This window comes from Triticum urartu, chromosome 2, assembly GCF_003073215.2.
Source record: "Triticum urartu cultivar G1812 chromosome 2, Tu2.1, whole genome shotgun sequence".
NCBI classification, from domain to species: domain Eukaryota; kingdom Viridiplantae; phylum Streptophyta; class Magnoliopsida; order Poales; family Poaceae; genus Triticum; species Triticum urartu.
The window spans coordinates 21,206,953-21,230,377 of record NC_053023.1 but is presented as its reverse complement, the minus strand read 5'-3'; the positions used below and the strand labels follow the sequence as shown (position 1 = coordinate 21,230,377).

Genomic DNA, 23,425 nt, shown 5'->3' with positions numbered 1-23,425 from the left:
AGATTTTTTTTTCCTCCTTTTGATATCATTATATATCTGTATATTTTATTTGTTTGTAATATAAAACTAGATGCAAATAGTCATATTATTTTACAAATATTTACATGCTTAAGTTCCTAGCCAACATATTATATGTGCCTCAATGTTGTCATATTTTTGTTTCAAAACTTACAAGCGTGTTTTTCTCAAAATTTTAGAAAGTTGGTACAGCGGAGCTCAGGAACATTCTACTATTTTGCTTATGGCGTCTCGAAAACGGACTCTCAAAACGCTCGCAAACCATCCAGACGGCGTGATCCCAATGTGTTTAGTCATCCAACACAGGCCTGTATCGGTCCGCCGACCGGTCTGGACGCACTTTTTGCCGCAAAGTCAAAACAAACTTGGGTGGCTCTGCGGGAGTCCGGACAGCAGACACATAGGACTCTGACATCACCGGCCCACCCAAAACCCCTCCCGGACCCCTCGCATCCATCCTTCCATCTTTCTCTGCATCTGGTTTCTCTCTTGTCTCCGTTGCCGCTCCACCTCCCCGGCCGCCCTATAACACCCTTGTCGAGACTCGACGACTCCATCTCCTCCATGTCGCTTCTCCTTCGTCGTCATTCCATACCTCTCCTATCTGGTTCACGATATCTATCCTCGGTGAGCTACTATCTGATTGGCGTATCTATTCTTCATGGGCTACCTCTATCGAGACCATTGACTCAATTGGTCAGAAAAACTCTCACTTTGCCCAAAAATAATAAGCGGCCAGAAATGATGTTGAGAGGGCATCTGGAGTTTTGCATGCACGTTTTGCAGTTGTTTGTGGACATGCTAAACAACGTGATTCGGAGACCTTGGTGACATGCTGTGTGAACATGCACAACATGATCTTCGAGGATGAAGGTGAGGATGTTGTCATAGGTCTTGAATTTGAGAACATGGGTGATCCTGTCGAACTTCCAGGCCAGAATCCGGCCAAATCTATAATACCTAAATAGTTTATTCCCATTAACTCTAATTTTCTCAACATGCAGTCCAGCACGTCACCAAATGTGACACGTCATCATCCACTACAACTATTTTGTAGCACATGCATACCCCGAATTTAATTGTTCCATCTTCAATGGTCTAGGGTACATGCATACTCTTTGCTCACACACAATTGCTTCCGAAATAATAGCATTTGATTTATGTCATTTCATTCGTACAAATTTTATCCAAAAAAAAATTAAAATCAACGCACGAAGAAATCACCTAGTTTGATGAGTTTGTTCAAATGCATCGACAAATCCGGCATTGAGCAACTCATGAACAACTGAAGGAAGACCTGATTGAGCGTTTGTAGGCGGTTAAAGGGGGTAACATTGTTGGAATGCAATATTTAAATTAGAACTACTGCTGCATTTAAACATTTCTACGTGCGAATGTATGCCGACTTTAAAAAAATAGAGGCGGATGTATGCGGCTAGCTTTGGATGGTCAACTCTCGCATTAGCGTCCTCAGATGTTTTTTTACTCCTTTTGATATCACCTTAGATCTGTATATTTTATTTGTTTGTAATATAAAACTAGATGCAAATAGTCCTATTATTTTACAAATATTTACATGCTTAATTTCCTAGCCAACATATTATATGTGCCTCAATGTTGTCATATTTTTGTTTCAAAACTTACAAGCGTGTTTTTCTCAAAATTTTAGAAAGTTGGTACAGAGGAGCTCAGGAACATTCTACTATTTTGCTTATGGCGTCTCGAAAACAGACTCTCAAAACGCCCGCAAACCATCCAGACGGCGCGATCCCGACGTGTTTAGCCATCCAACACAGGCCTGTATCGGTCCGCCGACCGGTCCGGGTGCACTTTTTGCCGCAAAGTCGAAACAAACTTCGGTGACTTTGCGGGAGTCCGGACAGCAAACACATAGGACTCTGACATCACCGGCCCACCCAAAACCCCTCCCGGACCCCTCGCATCAATCCTTCCATCTTTCTCTGCATCTGGTTTCTCTCTTGTCTCCGTTGCCGCTCCACCTCCCCGACCTCCCTGTAACACCCTTGTCGAGACTCGATGACTCCATCTCCTCCATGTCGCTTCTCCTTCGTCGTCATTCCATACCTCTCCTATCTGGTTGACGATATCTATCCTCGGTGAGCTACTATCTGATTGGCGTATCTATTCTTCATGGGCTACCTCTATTGAGACCATTGACTCAATTGGTCAGAAAAACTCTCACTTTGCCCAAAAATAATAAGCGGCTAGAAATGATGTTGAGAGGGCATCTGGAGTTTTGCATGCACGTTTTGCAGTTGTTTGTGGACATGCTAAACAACGTGATTCGGAGACCTTGGTGACATGCTGTGTGAACATGCACAACATGATCTTCGAGGATGAGGGTGAGGATGTTGTCATAGGTCTTGAATTTGAAAACATGGGTGATCCTGTCGAACTTCCAGGCCAGAATCTGGCCAAATCTATAATACCTAAATAGTTTATTCCCATTAACTCTAATTTTCTCAACATGCAGTCCAGTGCGTCACCAAATGTGACACGTCATCATCCACTACAACTATTTTGTAGCACATGCATACCCCGAATTTAATTGTTCCATCTTCAATGGTCTAGGGTACATGCATACTCTTTTGCTCACACACAATTGCTTCCGAAATAATAGCATTTGATTTATGTCATTTCATTCGTACAAATTTTATCCAAAAAAATAAAATAAAATCAACGCACGAAGAAATCACCTAGTTTGATGAGTTCGTTCAAATGCATCGACAAATCCGGCATTGAGCAACTCATGAACAACTGAAGGAAGACCCGATTGAGCGTTTGTAGGCGGTTAAAGGGGGTAACATTGTTGGAATGCAATATTTAAATTAGAACTACTGCTGCATTTAAACATTTTTATCTACGTGCGAATGTATGCCAACTTTAAAAAAATAGAGGCGGATGTATGCGGCTAGCTTTGGATGGTCAGCTCTCGCATTAGCGTCCTCAGAATTTTTTTACTCCTTTTGATATCATCTTAGATATGTATATTTTATTTGTTTGTAATATAAAACTAGGTGCAAATAGTCATATTATTTTACAACTATTTACATGCTTAAGCTCCTAGACAACACATATATGTGCCTCAATGTTGTCATATGGCACCTACTTTTATTTGTTTGAGAACATGTGTGATCCGATCAAACTTGCAGCCAGAATCTGGCCACACATATAATACCTAAATAGTTGATACCCATTAACTCTAATTCTCTCAACATGCATATCCAAAATTTAATTGTTCCATCTCCAATGGTCTAGCGTACATGCATACTCTTTGTTCAAACACAATTGCTTCTAAAATAATAGCATTTGATTTATGTCATTTCATTAGTACAAATTTTATCCAATATTATCATCAAAATCAACACGCGGGAAAATCACCTAGTTTGATGAGTTTGTCCAAATGCATCAACAAATTTGGTATCGTGCAACTCACGAGCAACTTAAGGAAGATCTGATTGAGTATCTGCAGGTGGTTAAAGGAGATAACATTGTTGGTGCGTAATATTTAAATTAGAACTAACGTTGCATCTGAACACTTTTTAGCTAAATTGGAATTAGATATGCGGCTATTTTGAGCGTGCGGATGTATCAGATTTTGAAAAAAATAGCGGCGAATGTATGCAGGTAGCTTTTGATTGTCGGCTCTCACATCAGTGTTTGCAGACTAATACCCCTGTCCGTGAACCCTACTCATGTCCTATCCACACAAACGAACACTCAATATCCAACCGCAATAAAACATGTACACACGTATTCAATATTGTATTATTTTAATGAGTTCCAGCTTGACGGATGTATCATCACGAACCAGTGTATCACTCACTACGATAGGTATCATGCACAGTTGGGCCAACCAGGTAGCTTACCGCAGCTCTTCGCCGAATTTTCCTGCGTACCTCCGCTACCGGAATTTTGCCCTGTTTCTTCATGGTTTGTATTTATTTATTTATTATTTTAGCCTGTTTAATTTTAATTAAAAATATTCGCAGATAAGTAAAAACTCTGGTGAATTTTAGAAAAGTTCATGGATTTGAGAAAATGTTTGTGAATTCTAGAAAATGATTCTAGATAATAAAAAGATCGTGAATTCAAAAATGACTGTGAGTGTTAACAAATATTTGTGAATTTTAAAAATGCTCGCATATTCAAAATGAGTTCTCCATTCAAAAAATCTTTGCGAATTTTAAGAAACAAATGTTGCTTCAAAACAATTCACGAAATGTAAACGAATCACAAATTCAAAAAATGTTCATGACTTAAAAAATAATGGTTTGTGAATTCGTAAAATGTTCATGAATTTTTGAAAAATTATACATGAATTTAAAGGTATTGGAAAATTTGAAAAATGTTCATGACACTACTCATGTCCTATCCACACAATTGAACTCAGTTTCCAACCGTAATAAAAACGTGCACACATGTATTCAATACTGTATATCTTAATGAGCTGCAGCTTGACGAATGTATCATCACCGACCAGTGTACCGCTCAATGCGAGAGGTATGCAGAGTGCACAGCTGGGCCAGCCAGGTAGCCATCGCAGCTCTTCACCGGATTTTCCGGACGTGCTTCCGCTGCCGGTCTAACCTAGATTTTATCCAGTTTCTTCACAGTTTGTATTTATTTATTTATTATTTTACCTTTTTATTTGGTCCGTTTAATTTCAGTTAAAAATATTTGCAGATAAGTAAATAAGCTGGGGAATCTTAAAAAGTTCATGGATTTGAGAAAATGTTCATGAATTCGGGAAAATGATTCTAAATAAAAAATGATCATGAATGCAAAAAAGGCGAGTTTTCACAAATATTCGTGAATTTGAAAAATGCTTGCACATTTTAAATGGGTTCTCTATTCAAAAAATCTTTGCGAATTTTAATAAAAAAATATGACGTCAAAAACATTGCATGAAATTTAAACAAATCACAAATTCAAAAACATATGCCTGGATATAAAAAATGTTTGTAAACTCATAAAATGTTCATGGATTTTAAAAATATACATGAATTTAAAGATATTGGCGAATTTAAAAATGTTCATGAATTCAAAAAGTGTTCATGTGAACCCTCCCCTGACCATGTGATTTCCTCAAGTGGTAGTATATTGTACTCCATTTCCTTGGCCTGGTCAAGGTCCATGGTTTGGGCCTATATACAATCTGGTTCTGATTTAATTTCAAATAGTTGGATTGCTTACTTTTCAAAAACTCATTCACAATAAGACCATCATACTTGACAATTCATTATGCATGAGACCAAGCTTTTGCTACCGGCAACAGTAAACGACAATGTTGTGGCAGCTATAGTATTGTACCTGGTTGGATAATTCATGCTAGCTAGGGTACTGCACGTGGAAAAGAAACTTGCCAAGATGGTGTGGTTCAGATGGCCGCCACCAGCTTAAAGCACATCAGATTAATTAACTAAACCCTCCCTTGACCATGTGGTTTCCTCAACTAGTATTATATATATCCACTAGATTCTGGTTTTGCTGTTGCCCCCAGCACGCAATATTTCTGGTTTTGTTTTCTCGAACCTTGCTGTTTCATGTGGACATTCGTTTTTTGGTGTGGCTGTATTATGGTTTGGCTTTATCTATAAAAAGCAGGACAAGAAGCCTTTTTGGTAATATATTTATTCGCTGGATTGATAGTTTCGGCCTATATATGATCTAGTTCTCAACTAATTGAAGTATATTTTTTTTCGGAGCAACTTTTAAATTTTCATGTGCTCCCTCGGATCCGAAATAAGTGTCGCGGCTTCAGTTTAAATTAGTATTTACTATATCTCTTTCATTCGAGTTACCCCAGTCAGCGTGCATGCGTGCAGTTTGAAACACCCAAATGCCCTACTCACTTTTTGTAGCGTATATTTCATATTTTACTAGTCATATAGGCGACAAAAATTGACCAAACATATGAACCCGATCGACGTCCTCATACAGTAAAAAATCATCTCACTGATCGATCAGTATCCCAGCCGGCCGGTAGACGAACCGCGTATATCTTTGCTACTTCCTGCGTGCCGCTTATATATGTCACTCTCCCGGTCAGCATATATGTCATTCCATGGCCTTTGCTGCTTCCTGCGTGCCGCGTATATGTCACTCTCCCGGTCAGCATATATGTCATTCGATGGCCAGCATATGTATGCAGTTTCCTGTATCCAAATTAATTAATTAGTGGCACAGTTGTTGGTTACCCCTCTGATGGATGCATGCACCATGCATGAATGATTGCATGCATGCAGATTGGAGGTGATCTTTTGGCTCTTTTATTCTTTCCTCTTCCATCAGTCGAGCAAGCAACGACCCCGGACGGACGGCCAGTCAAACGTCTGGTACCTCTCCTCGTGCTCTCTCAGACGTCTCACACTGCATGCTCTTTCTTTTCTTTTAGATCAGACGGACCATGGGCACGTACATACCGTGGTACAGAGCCCCTGTACGTAAAGGCACCATAATTTATTTTTTTGCGGGGGAAAGGCACCATATTTAACTAGCAAGTGCGTCCGTGTATGCATGACCCCTAGTACTACATAAGGAGGGCACCCGCAGATTCCCATATACTTTCTTGGATAACAAGATGAAGAGTAGCCGCACAATGGTCGTCAATGGCGGCTCCGAGATGGACGCATTGTTCTTACTCAGGCGGCAGCAGGAGCTTCTGACACAACTCCGCGCGCTCATCCTGGTGGCGCTTCGCGACGCAGACGGTAGGTCGGCCGACCTTGCCATTGGTCTCTTCGACGATGTGATTGACTGCATCACCGGCGTCGTGTCTAGACTTCAGGGGTTCAATACCCAAGCAGACGGTTGTCGACCGCCGACGGCCTTCGACCTCGCAGGCGTTGACGTAATTACACCCAACGCCGGCGAAGGACAAGAGGTGAAGCCTATGATCAGCAATGTTGGTCAGAAGAGAAGGTTCAAATTCTTCCAATACAAATCTTGATTACTTTTTTTTGCGAATTGATTAATATGTTTTTGTCTTCATTCAAATTGGATGATCCTTAGTAGCACGTTGTTGTTACCTTTTCCTTGATATATGTTTGCATTTCAGGTATCTCACCAATTAGTTGCCACTTATATATGTATGTATGCATCGTGCAGGAGAAACAACGACAAGCGATCAAGATCTCTTATAACAGTTGTTCCACATTATGATGGCCATCATTGGAGAAAATATGGGCAGAAGAACATCAACGGGAGGGAACATGCCAGGTATCTATATTACCACTAAGCAATTCATTCAAGCATATCCTCACATTAATACTGCAAAAACCTACTCCCTCAGTTTCTAAATATAAGACATTTTAGAGCTTCCAATATGGACTACATACGGATATATATAGGCGCATTTTAGAGTGTAAATTCACTCATTTTGATTCATATAGTCCGTAATGAAATCTCTAAAAGGGCTTATACTTAGGAACGGAGGGAGTACATTCTAATCCCTTTATTCGAGATCGTTCTCGGAAATCATCACATGTGAGACCTCTCAAGATGGTTCTCTGTTATGAAAAATGCATATGAGGCAATCACCAAAAGGACACTCCCTCCGTCTGCAAATAAATGTACATCTAGTTTTTGTTCTAAATCAAAGTTTTAAAAGTATGACTAACTTTATATAAAAGAGCGATAGCATGTATGACGTTAAATTGATATATTATGAAAGAAAATTTCAAAATGAATCTAGCCATACTAATATAGTGCCGTAAATGCTGCTACTTTTCCCTATAAAGTTGGTCAAAGTTTTGAAACTTTGACTTAGGACAAAACCTAGATGTACACTTATTCGTGGATGGAGGGAGTGTGTGTGTGTGTCTGTGTGTGTGTGTGTGTGTGGGCGCGCGCGCGCCTATTGATGACCAAACATTATCTTATGTGGCATGACCCCCTATTGATGACCTGGTCCAAAACATTCGAATGCATTTTTTTTCTGTCTGTTTTGAATCCGTGACTATTGATAATCATAGTGGTAGTTCTATTTACAGGTTATTCAGCAATCAATTTCTCATTATAATGCATAACTAAGCAAACTTGTCATTAAGCAGGAGCTACTATAGATGCGCCTACACAGAACAGAATTGCCCAGCAACCAAGACAATTAGGCAACAGGATCATAACGTAACTATTAATTGTGAAGAGGAAACTGCAAAGTACATTGTTGTGTACTACGGTCATCACACTTGCTGCGATGGCAACACTAGAAATGGCGCGAAGAATGACCCTGGCATGGACCTAATTCAAAATGGCAAAATGGCGGGAGCAGTAACAGAATTACAAAAGTTCGACCCAGGAGACGTGGACATGCCAGCTCTAATAGAGGTGCTTGACAATCCTGAGCTGAACTGGGACATCATTTGATAGAGTACTTTTTTTTTGTTGAATTTGGATAAGTTGATAATCATGCCTAGTTTACAAATGTCTCGGAAATGAGCAGATGTCCTCTTTTACATTTAAATGTATGTGCAGCTAGACATGCAGAAGCACATAATTTGTTGATATAAAATGATAAATTGTAACAGAATCTATCAATAAAGTATATGGGCAATTAGGAAAATATAGTAATGACACATGTTTCGACAGTAAGTTCCACTTGGATCGTTCAGCCGTGATTTTCCATGCTTCTCGCTGGACATGATGTTGCTCTATACTTTACAAACAAGTGCCACACAAACAACAGTGCAAAGGGGGGCAATTGTATGACGTTGGTCTAATCTTCCCGGAGGTTGCGATCTGTGTGGATGTGCCATATTGTGCGAGACTGGGCCATGTGGCGGTGTCCTCTCCTGGTGGTTTTCCCTTTTTTTCATCTTGCACAAGAAAATTTTTCTCGAAACCCAGGTGTGTTTTTTCAGTTTCATTTCAGTATGAAATCAGGGGCTAGTTAATGTTAAAAAAATCAGGGGCTAGTTACCCCTAACGTTTAAAGAAGCAATATTTGCTGGATTTTCGCTCCCCCCTCCTTTTGCACGCTTTTCAGCCACAATGAGTTGTAAGTCACCCCCCCCCCCTCCCCAGGCCGCCACCTTCGACAATCGGATATGAATGAGTAGATTCTAAATGTTTCAGGAAGGCTATCTTCCTTCTGTTGCAGGCTTTTATTTCTTTTTCTTGTATTTTCTTGGACCTCAATTTCCGTACATTACCTTGCGTAATGTAATATGCCTTGTAGAGTCCAAAAAATGTAATAGGTATACTGTAGCGCAAGGAGATCAACTTATGAATCTAACTCAGACTACCATATTCGTTTGACGATTCATAGTTTAGCTTGGTGCAGATTCACTACTAACATCAGGCAATTTCTTTTGTTAGAATTAAATGTGTATTTGTCTTCATACACAAAATCTAATTTAATTTCTCTTTGTATTTACATAGGATGTAGTAAAAACTAGGTATGTACATTTAGCTTAAACTTTAAACTTAATACTTCGATTCTAATTATTATAGACCTTATGCGATTTTTTCCGTGATTCTCTTTTCTTCTTCTTAATATATTGCACTTGCGCTTTTTGGTAGCATAACTTTCCTTTTGTTGCGCACCCTTTCACCGTCACACAAATGTTCAACCAGGGTGCTCTACGCCTCACCATCGTCCAATGAGATGTTGACGAGTTCTCCATCCGGCGCCTTGTCGGCATCGGCCTCCGCATCCCCTAGGCTGAGATTGTTGGTGTTATCGTTGCCGAGTACCATGTAGTTACAATGCTCGAAGTAGTGGTGGTGCCAGAGCTTGCGTTGGTACTCCTCCGCCACTCAATGACCCGCCAACCGGCCACTCATGCGCCTGACATGCACGACTTATTTCTTGTCGCCGATAGTGTCATCGTGTGACCATCATAGCCGCACACTTAGACTTACTCCAACTAAAGCTAGCTAGGGAAACCAAGACTATAGAGACAACCCAACCCGATGTTCCCCACGCGATGCTGGTAGATGCGAGGGGAATCAACGGCCTTTAGGAGAAAACCCTAGCACCTTTTGTTTTCCTATCTGGAGGCGGTGATTGGCAGATGTATGTAGTATGTAATTGATAAGTAATATTATGTTTAATCATTACTTGGCTCCCACCGATCACCTCCAAAAGCTCATTTATAAGGCCATCTTACTCTTGACAAGTAATATTATGTTTAATCATTGCTTGGCCCCTACCGATCACCTCCAAAAGCTCATTTATAAGGCTATCTTACTCTACTATTCATTATGCATAAGGCTGGTCGTAATGAGGGTATCATACTAGGTACTAGGCAATTTAGATGAGGTAACATAAAACTAAATGAAGAAAGAGAGGGTTAAGTATCATATCATAATACTGTATCATAATAAATGATATCCTATTATGCGTCATGCATGACAATAAATAAGGTCATATATATTACTAATATATGCATTACAGAGGTAGTATCATACACAAATATCATATACTAAGTTATGATAATACCCACTAGAGGCAGCCTAAGAGGAAGCTTTGCTACCGGGCGGCAGTATACGACAATGTTGTGGCAGCTATATATAGTACCCACTTGCATAAACAAATGCTAGCTATAGCTAGGGTACTACACGTGGAAAATGAAATTGCTAGGCCGCCACCTGCTTAAAAGCCCCCAGATTAAGTAAACCCTCCCAAGACCATGTGGTTTCCTCAACTGGTATATTGTATTCCTCTTTGGACTTGTCAAGGTTCATAGTATTCGGCCTATATACGATTTGGTTTTGAACTATTTTCAAATAGTTTGGATTGCTTACTTTTCAGTTTTCACGTCGCTCTCCCGCTCGACATGTACGTCAGTCCCTGCTCAACACGCGTGCAATTTGAATATGACCGTACGTTAGGTGTACACCTATGCTATGTAAAACACCTGGTTGGTGGATTACATACATTGCTTCGTGCATGCATGAACGAATAATTGCACATGAGTACGTGTTCATTCCGCGTATATGTCACTCTCCCGGTCATTGCATGCAAGCACTTTCAAACAGACAATTAAATAGTAGCTTCAATCTGCATGCATGAATTAATGATTGCATGCAGATTAATTGGAGGTGGTCTTTGACTCTTTTGATCTTTCCTTTTGGATCACAGGGGAGCAACAACCCCGGACGACCGGCGAGTCAAACATGTTCGTGCACTGCTCTTTCTTATAGACGGACCTGCGGTCCTCCGCCCATAGCCATTGGCACGTACATACCGTGGTACATATTTAACTAGCAAGTGCGTCCGTGCATGGCCCATACTACATAAGGAGGGCACGCGCAGATCCGCATATGCATTCTTGGGTAACAAGATGAAGAGCAGCACCACGATTGTTGTCAATGGCAGCTCCGAGATGGACACGTTGCTCAGCCGGCAGCAAGAGCTTCTGCTGCAGCTCCGTGCGCTGATCCTGCCTGCGCTTCGCTACGTGGACGGCAGGTCGGCCGACCTCGCGATCGGCCTCTTCGACAATGTGATCAACTACATCGCTGTCGTCATGTCCAGGCTCCAGGGGATTAGTACCCAAGCAGACCGTCATAGATCGGCGACGGCACCCTTCGACCTCGCCAACGTTTACGTAATTTCGCCCAACCCCGGCGAGGGACAAGAGGAGAAGCCTATGATCAGCAACATTGGTCAGAAGAGAAGGTTTGCACTTATCGAATAAAATTCAAATTGGACCTATATCTGGCCAGTTAATTGCCACTTATGTATGTATGTATGTATGTATGTATGTATGTATGTATGTATGCATGCATGCATGCATGCATGCATCGTGTAGGAGAAACAACGACAGGCGATCAAGATCACTTGTAACAGTTGTTCCACATTATGATGGCCATCATTGGAGAAAATATGGGCAGAAAAACATAAACGACAGGGAACATGCTAGGTGTCTATATATACTACTATATCACTAAGCAATTCATTCAATCATATCTTCACATTACTACTACCAAAACCTACATTCCCCTTATTTGAGATGGTTCTCGTAAATCATCACATGTGATACTACAGATGCACTTACACAGGACCGAATTGCTCACCTACCAAACTTGTAATTAAGCAGGAGCTACTATAGATGCGCCTACACAGAACGGAATTGCGCAGCAACCAAGACAATTCAGCAACAGGATCAAAACACATCTCTTAACTATGAAGAGGAAGATGCAAAGTACAATGTTGTGTACTTAGGTCATCACACTTGCAGCGATGACAACACTACAAATGGCGCGAAGAATGACCCTCATATGGACCTAATTCGAAATGAGAAAATGGTGGGATCAGTAACATAATTTCACAAGTTCGACCAAGGAGATGTGGACGTGCCGGCTCTAATAGAGGTGCTTGACAACCCTGAGCTTAATTGGAACATCATTTACTAGAGTACATTTTTGGTGGTGAATTTGGATAACTTGATAATCATGCCTGGTTTACAAACGTCTCGGAGATGGGCGGAAGACCTTTTTACATTTAATTGTATGTGTGGTTAGACATGCAGAAGCCCATATTTTGTGTTGATATAAATTGTAACAAAATCTATCAATAAAGTTTATGGGCAATTTGTAAAGAATTAGTATGGCACATGTTTCGACAGTAAGTTCCATGTGGATCGTTCAGTAGTGATTTTAGTTACAAGCTTCTCACTCGCCATGATGTTGCTCTAGACCTTAGAAACAAGGGCCACAGAGAAAACAATGTGGATGCGTACAAGTGTATGATGTTGGTCTAATCTTCCCGGAGGTTGCGATCTGTGTGGATGTGCTATGATGTGCGATGCTGGGCCCTGTGGGGGTGTTATCTCCTGATGGCTTTCCCTTTTTCTTCATCCATGATTTTTTTTCTTGAATCCTAGGTGTGTTTATCAATTTCATTTCAGTATGAAATATGGGGCTATTTCATGTTTAAAAAAAATCAAAGGCTAGTAGCTCCTAACATTTAAAGAAACAATGCTTACCTGGTTTCCGTTTTTCCTCTTTTGGGGACTTTTCAGCCGCAATTTGTTAATCATGTTACTCCTCCCCCCCCCCCAGCACGACAATCGGGAACTACTAACGACTAGATTTTAAATGTTTCAAGAAGCACATCTTCCTTCTACTGTGGGCTTTTATTCCTTTTTTTTGTACTTCAATTTTCGTACATTACCGTATGTAATGTAATACATTTCTCAGAGTCCATACAAAGTGTAACAGGTATTGTGGCATGAGGAGATCAACTTATGGACCTAACTCAAACTACCATATTCATTTCATGATTCAGTACTAACATATTGTGCAATCGCTTTTGCTATCTAGCTTTGAATTAAATGTGTATTTTTACATAGTATACAAAAAATTGGTATGTACATTTACCTTAAACTGAAACTTAAGATTCATATTATTATAGATATTGTGTGAATTTTTTTTCGTGGTTGTATGTTTTTCTTAGTATTGCACTTGCACCTTTTGTTACACTAGAATCGCATATATTTTGTTGTGAGGAGCTGACAAGATCTAAAATGGCTTTGCCCATTCTTAATCACCTGAGAAATAGTTAAATCCTAGTCATATATATAATCACTCGATCTAGAACATCAAGACCCGTGTAGGAGTTAATCTTACTCATTGTTTCTTGTCTATGTTTTTTTGGATCTCTTGTCTATGTAAGAGGGTCAGCAGGTTTCTTTGTTGGCCCAGGAGTTGTTGTTGTATATTATTTGTCTCCCATATATTTTTGGTCCAACAAGGGAGTGGGCTTTGTATGTTCGTTGGTCAAGTCTGGATTGGAAATGTATTTCTGGCTATAGTGCCTCTTCTACGGGCCTCTTTTTCGAGTGGTTCTAATGTTATGTCCTGAGTTCTTTTCGTATGTTTTAGCATTTCTCCTTTTTAATTGTATTTCCTTTCTAGCAACAAGAGGCAAGACAAATGACCATGTTTACCAAAAGTGACAGTGCTTGGAAGATCCTGATTAAGAAGATTTGATTTTGAGATTAGATGTGTTTATCTGGCTGTGTGGCAATGATCTTCATCCTTCATTCCTACGTATGTGCAGAATACATTGTTGTATTGTTCATATCTATAACTCTTAATCAACATTACTAGATCTATCATAAAATATGTTTGCACAGTGTATTTTGTTGATATGAAGATGCTGATTATCCCCCCTAGAACTTGGTCAAACTCAGAAAACTTTGACTATAATAAAACTTATAATAATTTAGAATGAGTGGGGTAATATATGCTTATTGATTTGTTGGATTTTTAGGTTTTGTTCTCAGTGGTCATTCATATGTTTTCCTATCCATCAGTGTGGTTCTGTTGAAAAATAAGTAGTATCGGGTCCAATCCCTGCATTTTTTTATTATACGTAGTTTTAGTTATCAAATTTGTTATTTTGCATATGACCTATTCCTCAATTGTCCTTTAGAAGTGTTGATCTCATGCTTATATTGATGCAAGTTTTGTTTATTATTTACAGGGGCTTCTATGCCAGGACACAACAGTTCACTAAAACTTTTCCTAGTTTTTTCTGTAATTGTTCATTTTTTTAATTTTAATCTCGACTTAAGTAAAACTTATGTTTTTGTTATGAAACATGATTCCTCTCTCCTCATTGGTGTAAATTTAAATTATGCACTGCCAATGTAATTTTGTTTTTTTAAGGGCCACAATATCTCTACAGAGGAGTTCCATATTTTGAAGACCATAGTTGCAGAAATATTGTGAGTGCAACTGGATAACATTTTTTTGTCTTCAATTTTATCTTTGTTTATTAACGTTTTCATGACGTGCTGCTCATGGCTGCTGCTGCATTTTATTTTGTTTTTCAAAAATATCAAACCCATTTGGATTTTTCACTTAGAATATACACCGCGAGTTGCACATCGGCCGGCTGCATGCAACAAATGGGTGCGATGATAATTGCATTTTTTCCCCAAAATATCATCCCCAGTTGCACATCCACTGACTGTGTGCAAATAAGTGTGGGAGGTAGATGATATTGGACTAGTGAAGGAAATGAAGAAGGCCGAGCCTGCGCTAAGATGGCTGCCACCACAGGCTGGACAGGTGGCCTTGTCAGTTGATGGGGGCATTTTTAGCAGCGGATGGGACAGCGGCGGCTCGTATGATTCTAGGAAGGCCTGATGGAAGTGTTATATTTGCTGCGTATAGGTTTTCATTCAACTACAATGATGCTTTGGAGGCTGAAATTCATGCGTTAATGCAAGGCATGGCACTAGCATTACAACATACGAAAGGACCAATGATTGTACAATCGGATTCGTCTGAGGCACTTGCTACTTTGTACGGAGAGGGATTGGTACGATCAACTTATGGCCATCTTGTCTTTGAGATCAAGCACCTCATGACTTTGAGATTTTTTATTCCCATGAAAATTAAACGGGAACAGAATAGGGTAGCTGATCGACTGGTGTCATATAGTCACACTGAGAGTTGCACTGCAGTATGGCTTCAATTAGGACCGCCATGTATTGAGGAGCTTCTGCCTCTCGATTGTAACCCCGTGACTATGGAATAAATTACTTTCACCCCGCAAAAAAAAAACAGATGCCAATCCACTTATTGCATGCCACAAAGGTTGGGGGATAGCTGCATTTTGTTTTTTCCTTAAAAAATGCATGCCAGTTGCATGTCCATGGTAGGTGTACCAGTGCACAGGTTGAGGACTAGTGTACAAAATTTGTATAAACTCGATATATGACAATGCACTAATTGTAGATTACACATACATCGATCTTGTACATACATACTTTCTAAGAAAGAAGAACACACACCCTGCAAAAAGAAAAACACAACATACATTTCTTTGACCCAAAGCAGGTGGTCTGGTGGATAGGGCTCTCGGTATAACTTTTTATGTACCTTCCCTTTAAAAACAATTATTGCACTTATACTGGAGCATGCACAACCGTAATCCTGGATGCATGTATGTAGGGTTGTAGACCATCATGCTTCATGCACTAGATGAAGTTGTGAGAAACACAAGTGCCCGGAGCCATTGTTGCAGATAACAAGAACCTCGTGTTGATCTTGATATGCCTAATGATAGCATGACCCAAAGATAACCCATATGGATGCTCTTGTCCCCTGCCCAATGTGTAAGCAACTAGTAGTCGTGAATCATGAGTCACAGGCGTAAGCAACTAGTACTAGTCTTTGATGCTCTTGTCCCTTGCCCAATGACACCGCCTTCTCATCGTCGGCCCACGGGCAGCAGTCGTGCATGCCAGCCGACAGCCGCTGCCTGCGGTCACGCAAGGTGTCCTTCTCGGCAACGACGACCAACACATGCCAACATGTCAGTGACGCGATCTCTTCGTCGAGAGAGTTGACCCGGAAATCGTCCTTGCCGACACGGCCCGCCATAACGAACAGCGATGAGCTCGGGCGTGAACATGGCAAGCCAGGCATGGTGATTGATTGATAGACTAGACAGTTTATGTGCAAGATTGCTAAAAGTAAGATATTATAGACGAAGCATTTTGCAGGATACTATTTTTTTCTGGTAATGTGCCACCTATATGGAAAGAAATTGAGCACGGGTTGGAGCTGTTGCAAAAAGGAGTGATGTGGAGAATTGGCAATGGCAGAAGCATTAGGTTATGGAGAGACCCTTGGATACCGTGAGGAGGATCCCGTCAGCCACTTGGGGATCATGGTAATTGCAGGTCGTGTGCATGTGTTCCTTCTTCCGGATGACTCATGGAATGAATCAAGACTGAAAGAATATATGATCCGGTCAGATGTTCAAGAAATTGTAAAAATAAAGGGTCTCGCAGGTTAGATGAGGACTTTCTTGCATGTCACTTCGAAGAAGATGGAAGGTTCTCAGTAAAGAGTGCGTACCACCTTGATGTTACAGAATTATTGTTACAGAAAAATTGCAGAGGGGCCACAAAAAATGTTACGAGATTGTTCAAGAAAAATAGAGGTTTAGTGTATGTTATGGAAATTGATGCGCCGCACTAGATGAAGATTTGTGCTTGGAAATTGTTACAGGAAGGATCACCAACACACAGGTTAAAAAAATACATCTGGAGCTGTGGACGGGTGGCCTAGGACAGCTTCCATACAGTGGTAGCTTGTCCTAGTACTGACACGGTTTGGTATGCTATGGGGGAGGTGTGGTCTATTCCAGTGAAAGAATCAATAGTAAACACTAGAGGTCAGTGTCTCTTTGATTTGCTTGTAACTTTATCTGAAAAGGAGAGGGCGAGAGTGGTTATGATTGTATGGCGGATTTGGCAGATGCGGAATGACGTCCTGCATGAAAAAAAACAAGTTCCAGTGGAGGCGACCGAGGCATTTCTACAAAGCTATGTGTTGTCCTTGGAGCAGATTATAAGTGAGTCGGGTAATGAAGTGCTAACGGGGAAAAGAAGTGTAAGCGTAAGGCGCACTGGAGAGAAGGGTGACTCGTGCTCAGGAGCCAGTTCCATGGCCTCCTCCTCCAGTGGGCTGGTTCGCCGTCTCGTTGGATGGGTCTTTTAGCACATACAAAACTCGGCCGGAGCAGCAATGGTGGTAAGGGACAATAATGGGAATCATATTGCATCGGCATGGTGGTATATTCCTCATTGCACGGATGTGTTAGAAGCAGAATGTATAGCAGCGAGAGAAGGAATCAAAATGGCCCTAGAGCACACATCATTGCCACTTAGTCATACAATTTGACTGTGCCAAGTTAGTAAAGATGCTAAATGGCCAAGATAAGAATCAGTCATACTTAGGCCACCTGGTGAATAAGATAAAGGAGGTGATGAAGGAGGGAGCTTTTGTGTCCATTACATATTAGGACTACAGATGCTTGGCTTATATGTGGAAAGTGGAACTATGAACCGACTTGTGGTTGTAGGAGCCCCCAAATAATCTAGTTAGCTTGATGGGATGCGATTGTACAACTATTCCTACATGAATAGAGGTCTTTTATGCAAAAAATAGTCACACACTGGAAAAGATAGGCAAAATAAACAAAGATACATCCACTTGCGCCTTCACATCACCCATACCTGCCAGCTTAACTTGCAAGCCTGCTCTAACAGAATGATTGTTTTCCTAAGTTACTAGGGGGGGGGGGGGCGATGGCACGACAGGTGTCACCGCTGCCTGAAGAAAGCTGGTTATTAGCATTACTGGCCTCGAGCGCGTTATGAGGCAAGGAAAGATTTGCTGCATGCTTCACGGTGCTTTTGAGGTCGGCCTTCAAGCTCCTTTCTAGCTCTGCTGTCCTAGCCTTGAAGTGTTTGTCTGCGGCCTTGAGTTTCTCGGACCTGGACACTGATCTCACCAGGTTGAGAAGTATTAGGTCCAGTACCTAATCAACGTGAAGCGGGCTGTTCGGAAGGTAGCTTTCATGATCCTATTTGCTGGCACAACCGTCACTTTCGGTATGATCAACCTGGTCACGTCACATTCTAGGACCCAACACATCAAGGATGCTGACTCTCTGATCCGATAAAGAACCATAGAACTAGAGAACATGTTTAAGGAGAACCTGCAGGGAGCCGTATAGAAGGAGGTAGCCACTGCACTAGCGAAAGAGGCGCTCAAGCAAAGCAATGTGGATGTCCAGCCACGCCGCGGTGGCGGGCCAAATACTTACAAACCACAGAGTAGCTAAGTTAGGAGTTAGGGTTGCATTGGTTGAGATGGTCAAGATTTCAGAAGCTTTCAAGAGTCCATTGGCCCATCTTTATGGAATTAAAGTTAACCGTTCTATATTTATAATAAACTATTTTACTTCCTCATAAATCTCGTTGTTATATCAATACATCTTTTCATACATTTCGGTGTATTATATTTTTGTATGACAAGAAGAAAATTTAACAATTGAATAACATTTATGAATAAACACACATTTTTATCTTAATTATTTTTTTCCTAAACTCAACTTCTATTGTGTGGCGAAAATATGATTTTTGTTTCCGATTTTGTTATGGATATTTATAAGAATTTGTATCAATGGATTTACCCTATCTAAGCAAGCAAAAGTATTACATTATTTCAATTTTCAAAATCAATTTATGTCCTTAAGTTATGCATAATTTGTATGTGTTTTCCCACAATGTCTTAGAAATATAAAGAAGCACAAGTATGGAGTGTATAAATCTAGCCACTAACTTGACAGATATTTCGGAAGTCGAGAGTATACCTCTATCTCTCGGAATTGTAATCCTTCCCAATGAGTAATACATGTCTTTTACGTGATTTTTTTTAAGTTTAACTCAATACACAATTATTGAGTGTGTGACCTGTCAAGTCTCCTGAGTGCATGCTCTTTGGCAGTGGTGCCTTTTTTATAAGCCTTTTTTTATAAGGCTAATACATGTTTTCATATATCTTTATTTTTAAAGGAGAAGTGTTTCTCCCTCCAAAACACCAACCGAAGTATTCCCCTCATGCTAACACTACGGCAAAATAGTCTAGTAGTGGTCGGTTTGGCTGTCACTAGTGCACATGACCCCTTGTAGGACAGAACCGGAACAACGCTGCTGGTAACTGGTCAGCAGCATGAACAAAAAAAGGCACGCTGCTAACAAAAACTAACTAGGAGCATGCGGGCCAATAGGCACGTAACTACTAGTAAGAAGAGTCCCAAAAGCCCAGAAATGGTCCTGCCAGATATTACTAGCAGCTTGCACACATATGCCCATGCTGCTAGTAAACGGACCATTCCATTCCGCTCATTTTTTAAAAAAAAAAATCGTAAAACTCACAAGCAGCATGCACACATATACACACTCTGCTAGTGACCATGTTACAAGTAGTGTGCACACATATGCACACGGTGCTAGTGATCTCTGCATCATTTAAATATCAATAACTTTTCATTTATATGTCCAAATTAAGTGATTATTAAAAAACAAAAATAAATAGATGTATGTAACACAATTTCACTGAACATGATTGCACCCATGAAGTAGCCATTCGTCAGCCTGGCCATGTCCATGGCCATTGATGCGAGCTTTGGGTGGTACTCCGCTCTCGTGCTCCCAAAAGCATGCACCTTGAAGAACTACCATTATGCTTCTTGAGTAAGGAAACTGTAACCTGAGGGGTTTGTGGTTCCAAAGCTTGTGATCTTGTTGGAAACGGTTCACGGTTATCATCTTTCTTCCACTCACGATGCAGCTTTTCGCAGCTGACAACCTCATTCATACAGGCGCATTGATATGCAGAATTAGCTCAATGATAATACCACCCATCCCACGGTTTTGATTCTTGATTCTACCTCCATCTCTTAAGGTCTCCATTGAAAAGCAAAATTTTAGAGAAGCTGTAGCGCACCGTTTCATCGTCACACACATGCTCGATCAGGGTGCTTTTTCCAACATTTCCGGGACCGACGATCAGCAGGACAGGCAGAAAATCACAGTGGCACCCGGAGCAATCTCTGCTTGCAACAGGAAGTTCATCACAAGTTTCATCTCCATTTGGCGTCCGAACATGCACTTGTCCAGCAGCAGATACATGTTGTACGGCTGGCGGTGCAAACGCGGGCAGCTCTTTAGAAACATGACGAACTCGCTCACATCTTCCATGGTGTCCCTTACGTCGCCAAGAACTTGCTCCAACAGCTCGGCTTGTGCTGCACCTTCACTGCTGCCACTGCAGAAACATACACGCTTGGCAGGGTTGAACTTAGATGGTGAAAAGGCGTAAATGACTTCATGATCTTTTGTCCTGCCACCTCCATAGGTCGGCAACTGAAGATATTGAGGGTATAATACCCCCTGTACATCTCCTTTTCCAGTATGCTGATTTGATGCAGCATGGCCTGGTTGATGATGAGCCGGTCATCTGCCTCCTCGACGACAACATGAGCCTGCAGTAGCAGCCGTTGCAGGCTGTGAAGCCTCTCCTGCTCGGTTGGCGCCGCCATCTGCTTCAGGTATCTGTTAACCAGGGAAGATACGGATCTACTGGCAAGCTCACCCATAACAGAAGAGAAAATTACCTCCATGTGTGCGTGTTTGAGAACCCCCTGGCCTTTGTTCTTGTTGAGGAATACGGGACTGTAATGGATCAATTGCAAAAGCTAGGTGAAGCCATGTATAACTGAAACTTCTAAGAGGACTCACCCAATAATACTGTGACTGTCAATCGTACTTCTCTATTGAAGTCGTGTTATTATTTTCCTTGATCAAAGACTTGAATATGAGACTGTATAAAGTGACTTATCGAAAGAGACATAAGTGGACAAGTTTGTCTCGTGTCATGTCTAGTGACGAGTGGCGTGAAATCAATACTTGACTGTTTCGAACATTTCACCTGCCACCACCACTGGACATCACATATCATTTCCCTTTTGGCAGAAACTTTCAACTATGGAAGTGACCCTGCAACACGCTTTGCAAACCAGCCAACCAAGACGCTTAAGCTTGCATCCATGAACCTATTGTACAAATTGATGTAAGTGACTAATACAGGAGTAGTTTTACCATAATTAACACAGCAACCCGTACTAATTAAATACTTTCAGGAAGAAGCATAATCATAGCAAGTTCTGTTGATGCTAGGAGGCCGTTGTGTCGTTTGAACGCGCGATAGTTGCTTGCACCAGGAAGCGACGCGAACAGCGCTCTCTCCGTCTCTCGGCCGGCGCGTTGCTTCAATGCCGGCGACGTGCTTCGGAGCCGGAGAAGGCAGAAGGCGCCCGCGACTACAGGGCACCAGCGGCGTGCGTCTGTGCAGCCGGAGTATCCATGAGCACGCAACCGACGATGTGTGGTGCATGAAAACTGATCGTATATGCAGTTATGCACAGAAGACACGAAGGCTGATCGTACATGTAAACAAGCAGCCCACACGGGATACATCATCCGAAAAGAGCAGCCGTATGTGGAACTTGAGCAGCCAACGACGCAGCGGAGACGCATGAGAAATCGATCTCACCTACGTTGGGCACGTCAGCGCTTGAGTGATCCTGGGCGTAGGCGACCGGAGACGACGGCCAGCAGAATCGTGCGAGCAGCCGCATGAGTAGCGGCGGCCACATGGTGCGGGCCAGCGATCCGGCGCAAGAGTACGCAAGCTGCCGTCTCATGACCCACGAAGATGTAGATGGAGTCAACGCCAATAATGAAGTAGAGGTGCGTTGTAGACGACGAACGACCGCGGGCGACGCAAATCGATCATGGATCGAAAAGCAAAAAAAAAAAAAAGAGAAGTGCATATTACACCTCCTCAATTTTAGCCCTAGTCTAATATACAACCCCAACTCTAATACCATCTAGTTTATACCCCCAACTTTCAAAATCAGGCGGAATTCAACCCTCCCCTCCCCGTTGACCGGTTTTGACCAGTTGACTGGGTGAACAGTAAATTCAAAAGAAATAAAAAAATTTAAAAAATAATAATTTCGTTTTTTCACCAGCTGAACAGTAAAATTTTAAAAATTTAAAAATAATTTGGATTTTTTAAAAATGTTGATTTTTTGTCTGGGTGAACAGTAAATTTTAAGAAAAAAATAAGAAAACAAAAATTTCTGAATTATATTTGCATGAAATAGTTAACAGTTCGTGTACTGTTCGGGGGCTGATATATTTTTTTGTTGAGAGACCAATGAAATGTCCAAACAAGCTGAAAATTGTCACATACATCACGCGCTGAAAAATCGTCCACGCAAAAATAATTCGGTTTTTTTGAAAAAAAAATATTTGTTGGAATTTACTATTCACCCGGTAAAAAATCGAAACTGCTTGTTGAATTTTATTTCCAACTTTTTTTTTGAATTTACTGTTCACCCATTGGAAAACCCAAAATATTTTTTGATTTTTTTTGTTAATGTTCACCCAGTCAACATGTCAAAACCGGTCAACTGGGAGGGGAGGGTTGAATTCCGCCTGGTTTTAAGAGTTAGGGGGTGTAATGTAGATGGTATTGGAGTTGAGGGGTGTATATTAGGCTAGGGCTAGAGTTGAGGGGTGTAATATGCACTTCTCTAAAAAAAACACCGATCAAGACGATCGGCAAGAGAGAGAAAACCCCTGATCAAGGGATCGGGAAAAAGACTCTAAGGGCAGCCGGTCAACACGACCAGCGGACGAGCCCTAGGTACAGGCGGCGCGGCCCCCGGCAGCGGTCATGAAGGCCGACCGCCCCGGGGGAGGTGCGGGTGCGGAAGCGACGGACGGCGGCTAGGGTTTGGATCGGTTAGGCTGATACCATGTTAGAAAGGAGAGGGATTTTGTGAAATCCATGTTATATTGCTTGAGCCGCATGGGCATATATCAGCGTTTTGGGTACCGAGCGAAATTTCGCGATCTCGCACGGTTACCGCGTTTACCGTCGCCCCTCGAGAAACACTCATACCGAGCAGAATATCTCCAATATTTTGAAAATTTTGAATTCAAACACTCACTATCCAGTTAAATAGACAGCATCTCTTTTATTATAATTGAAC

General features: G+C 41.3%; 2 protein-coding genes across 2 annotated transcripts; both read left to right on the top strand.

Annotated features, from left to right (window-relative positions):
- Window positions 1-6,622: 6,622 nt before the first annotated feature.
- Window positions 6,623-8,406, top strand: LOC125540743 (WRKY transcription factor 72A-like). The gene is made up of 3 exons (XM_048704316.1): window positions 6,623-6,963; window positions 7,150-7,260; window positions 8,094-8,406. Exons 1-3 carry the CDS (start codon window positions 6,623-6,625, stop codon window positions 8,404-8,406), a joined length of 765 nt encoding a protein of 254 aa, XP_048560273.1.
- Window positions 8,407-11,327: 2,921 nt separating this feature from the next.
- Window positions 11,328-12,312, top strand: LOC125540745 (probable WRKY transcription factor 62). The gene is made up of 3 exons (XM_048704318.1): window positions 11,328-11,665; window positions 11,799-11,909; window positions 12,087-12,312. The coding sequence occupies exons 1-3, from the start codon at window positions 11,328-11,330 to the stop codon at window positions 12,310-12,312; spliced, it is 675 nt and encodes a 224-aa protein (XP_048560275.1).
- Window positions 12,313-23,425: the final 11,113 nt, after the last annotated feature.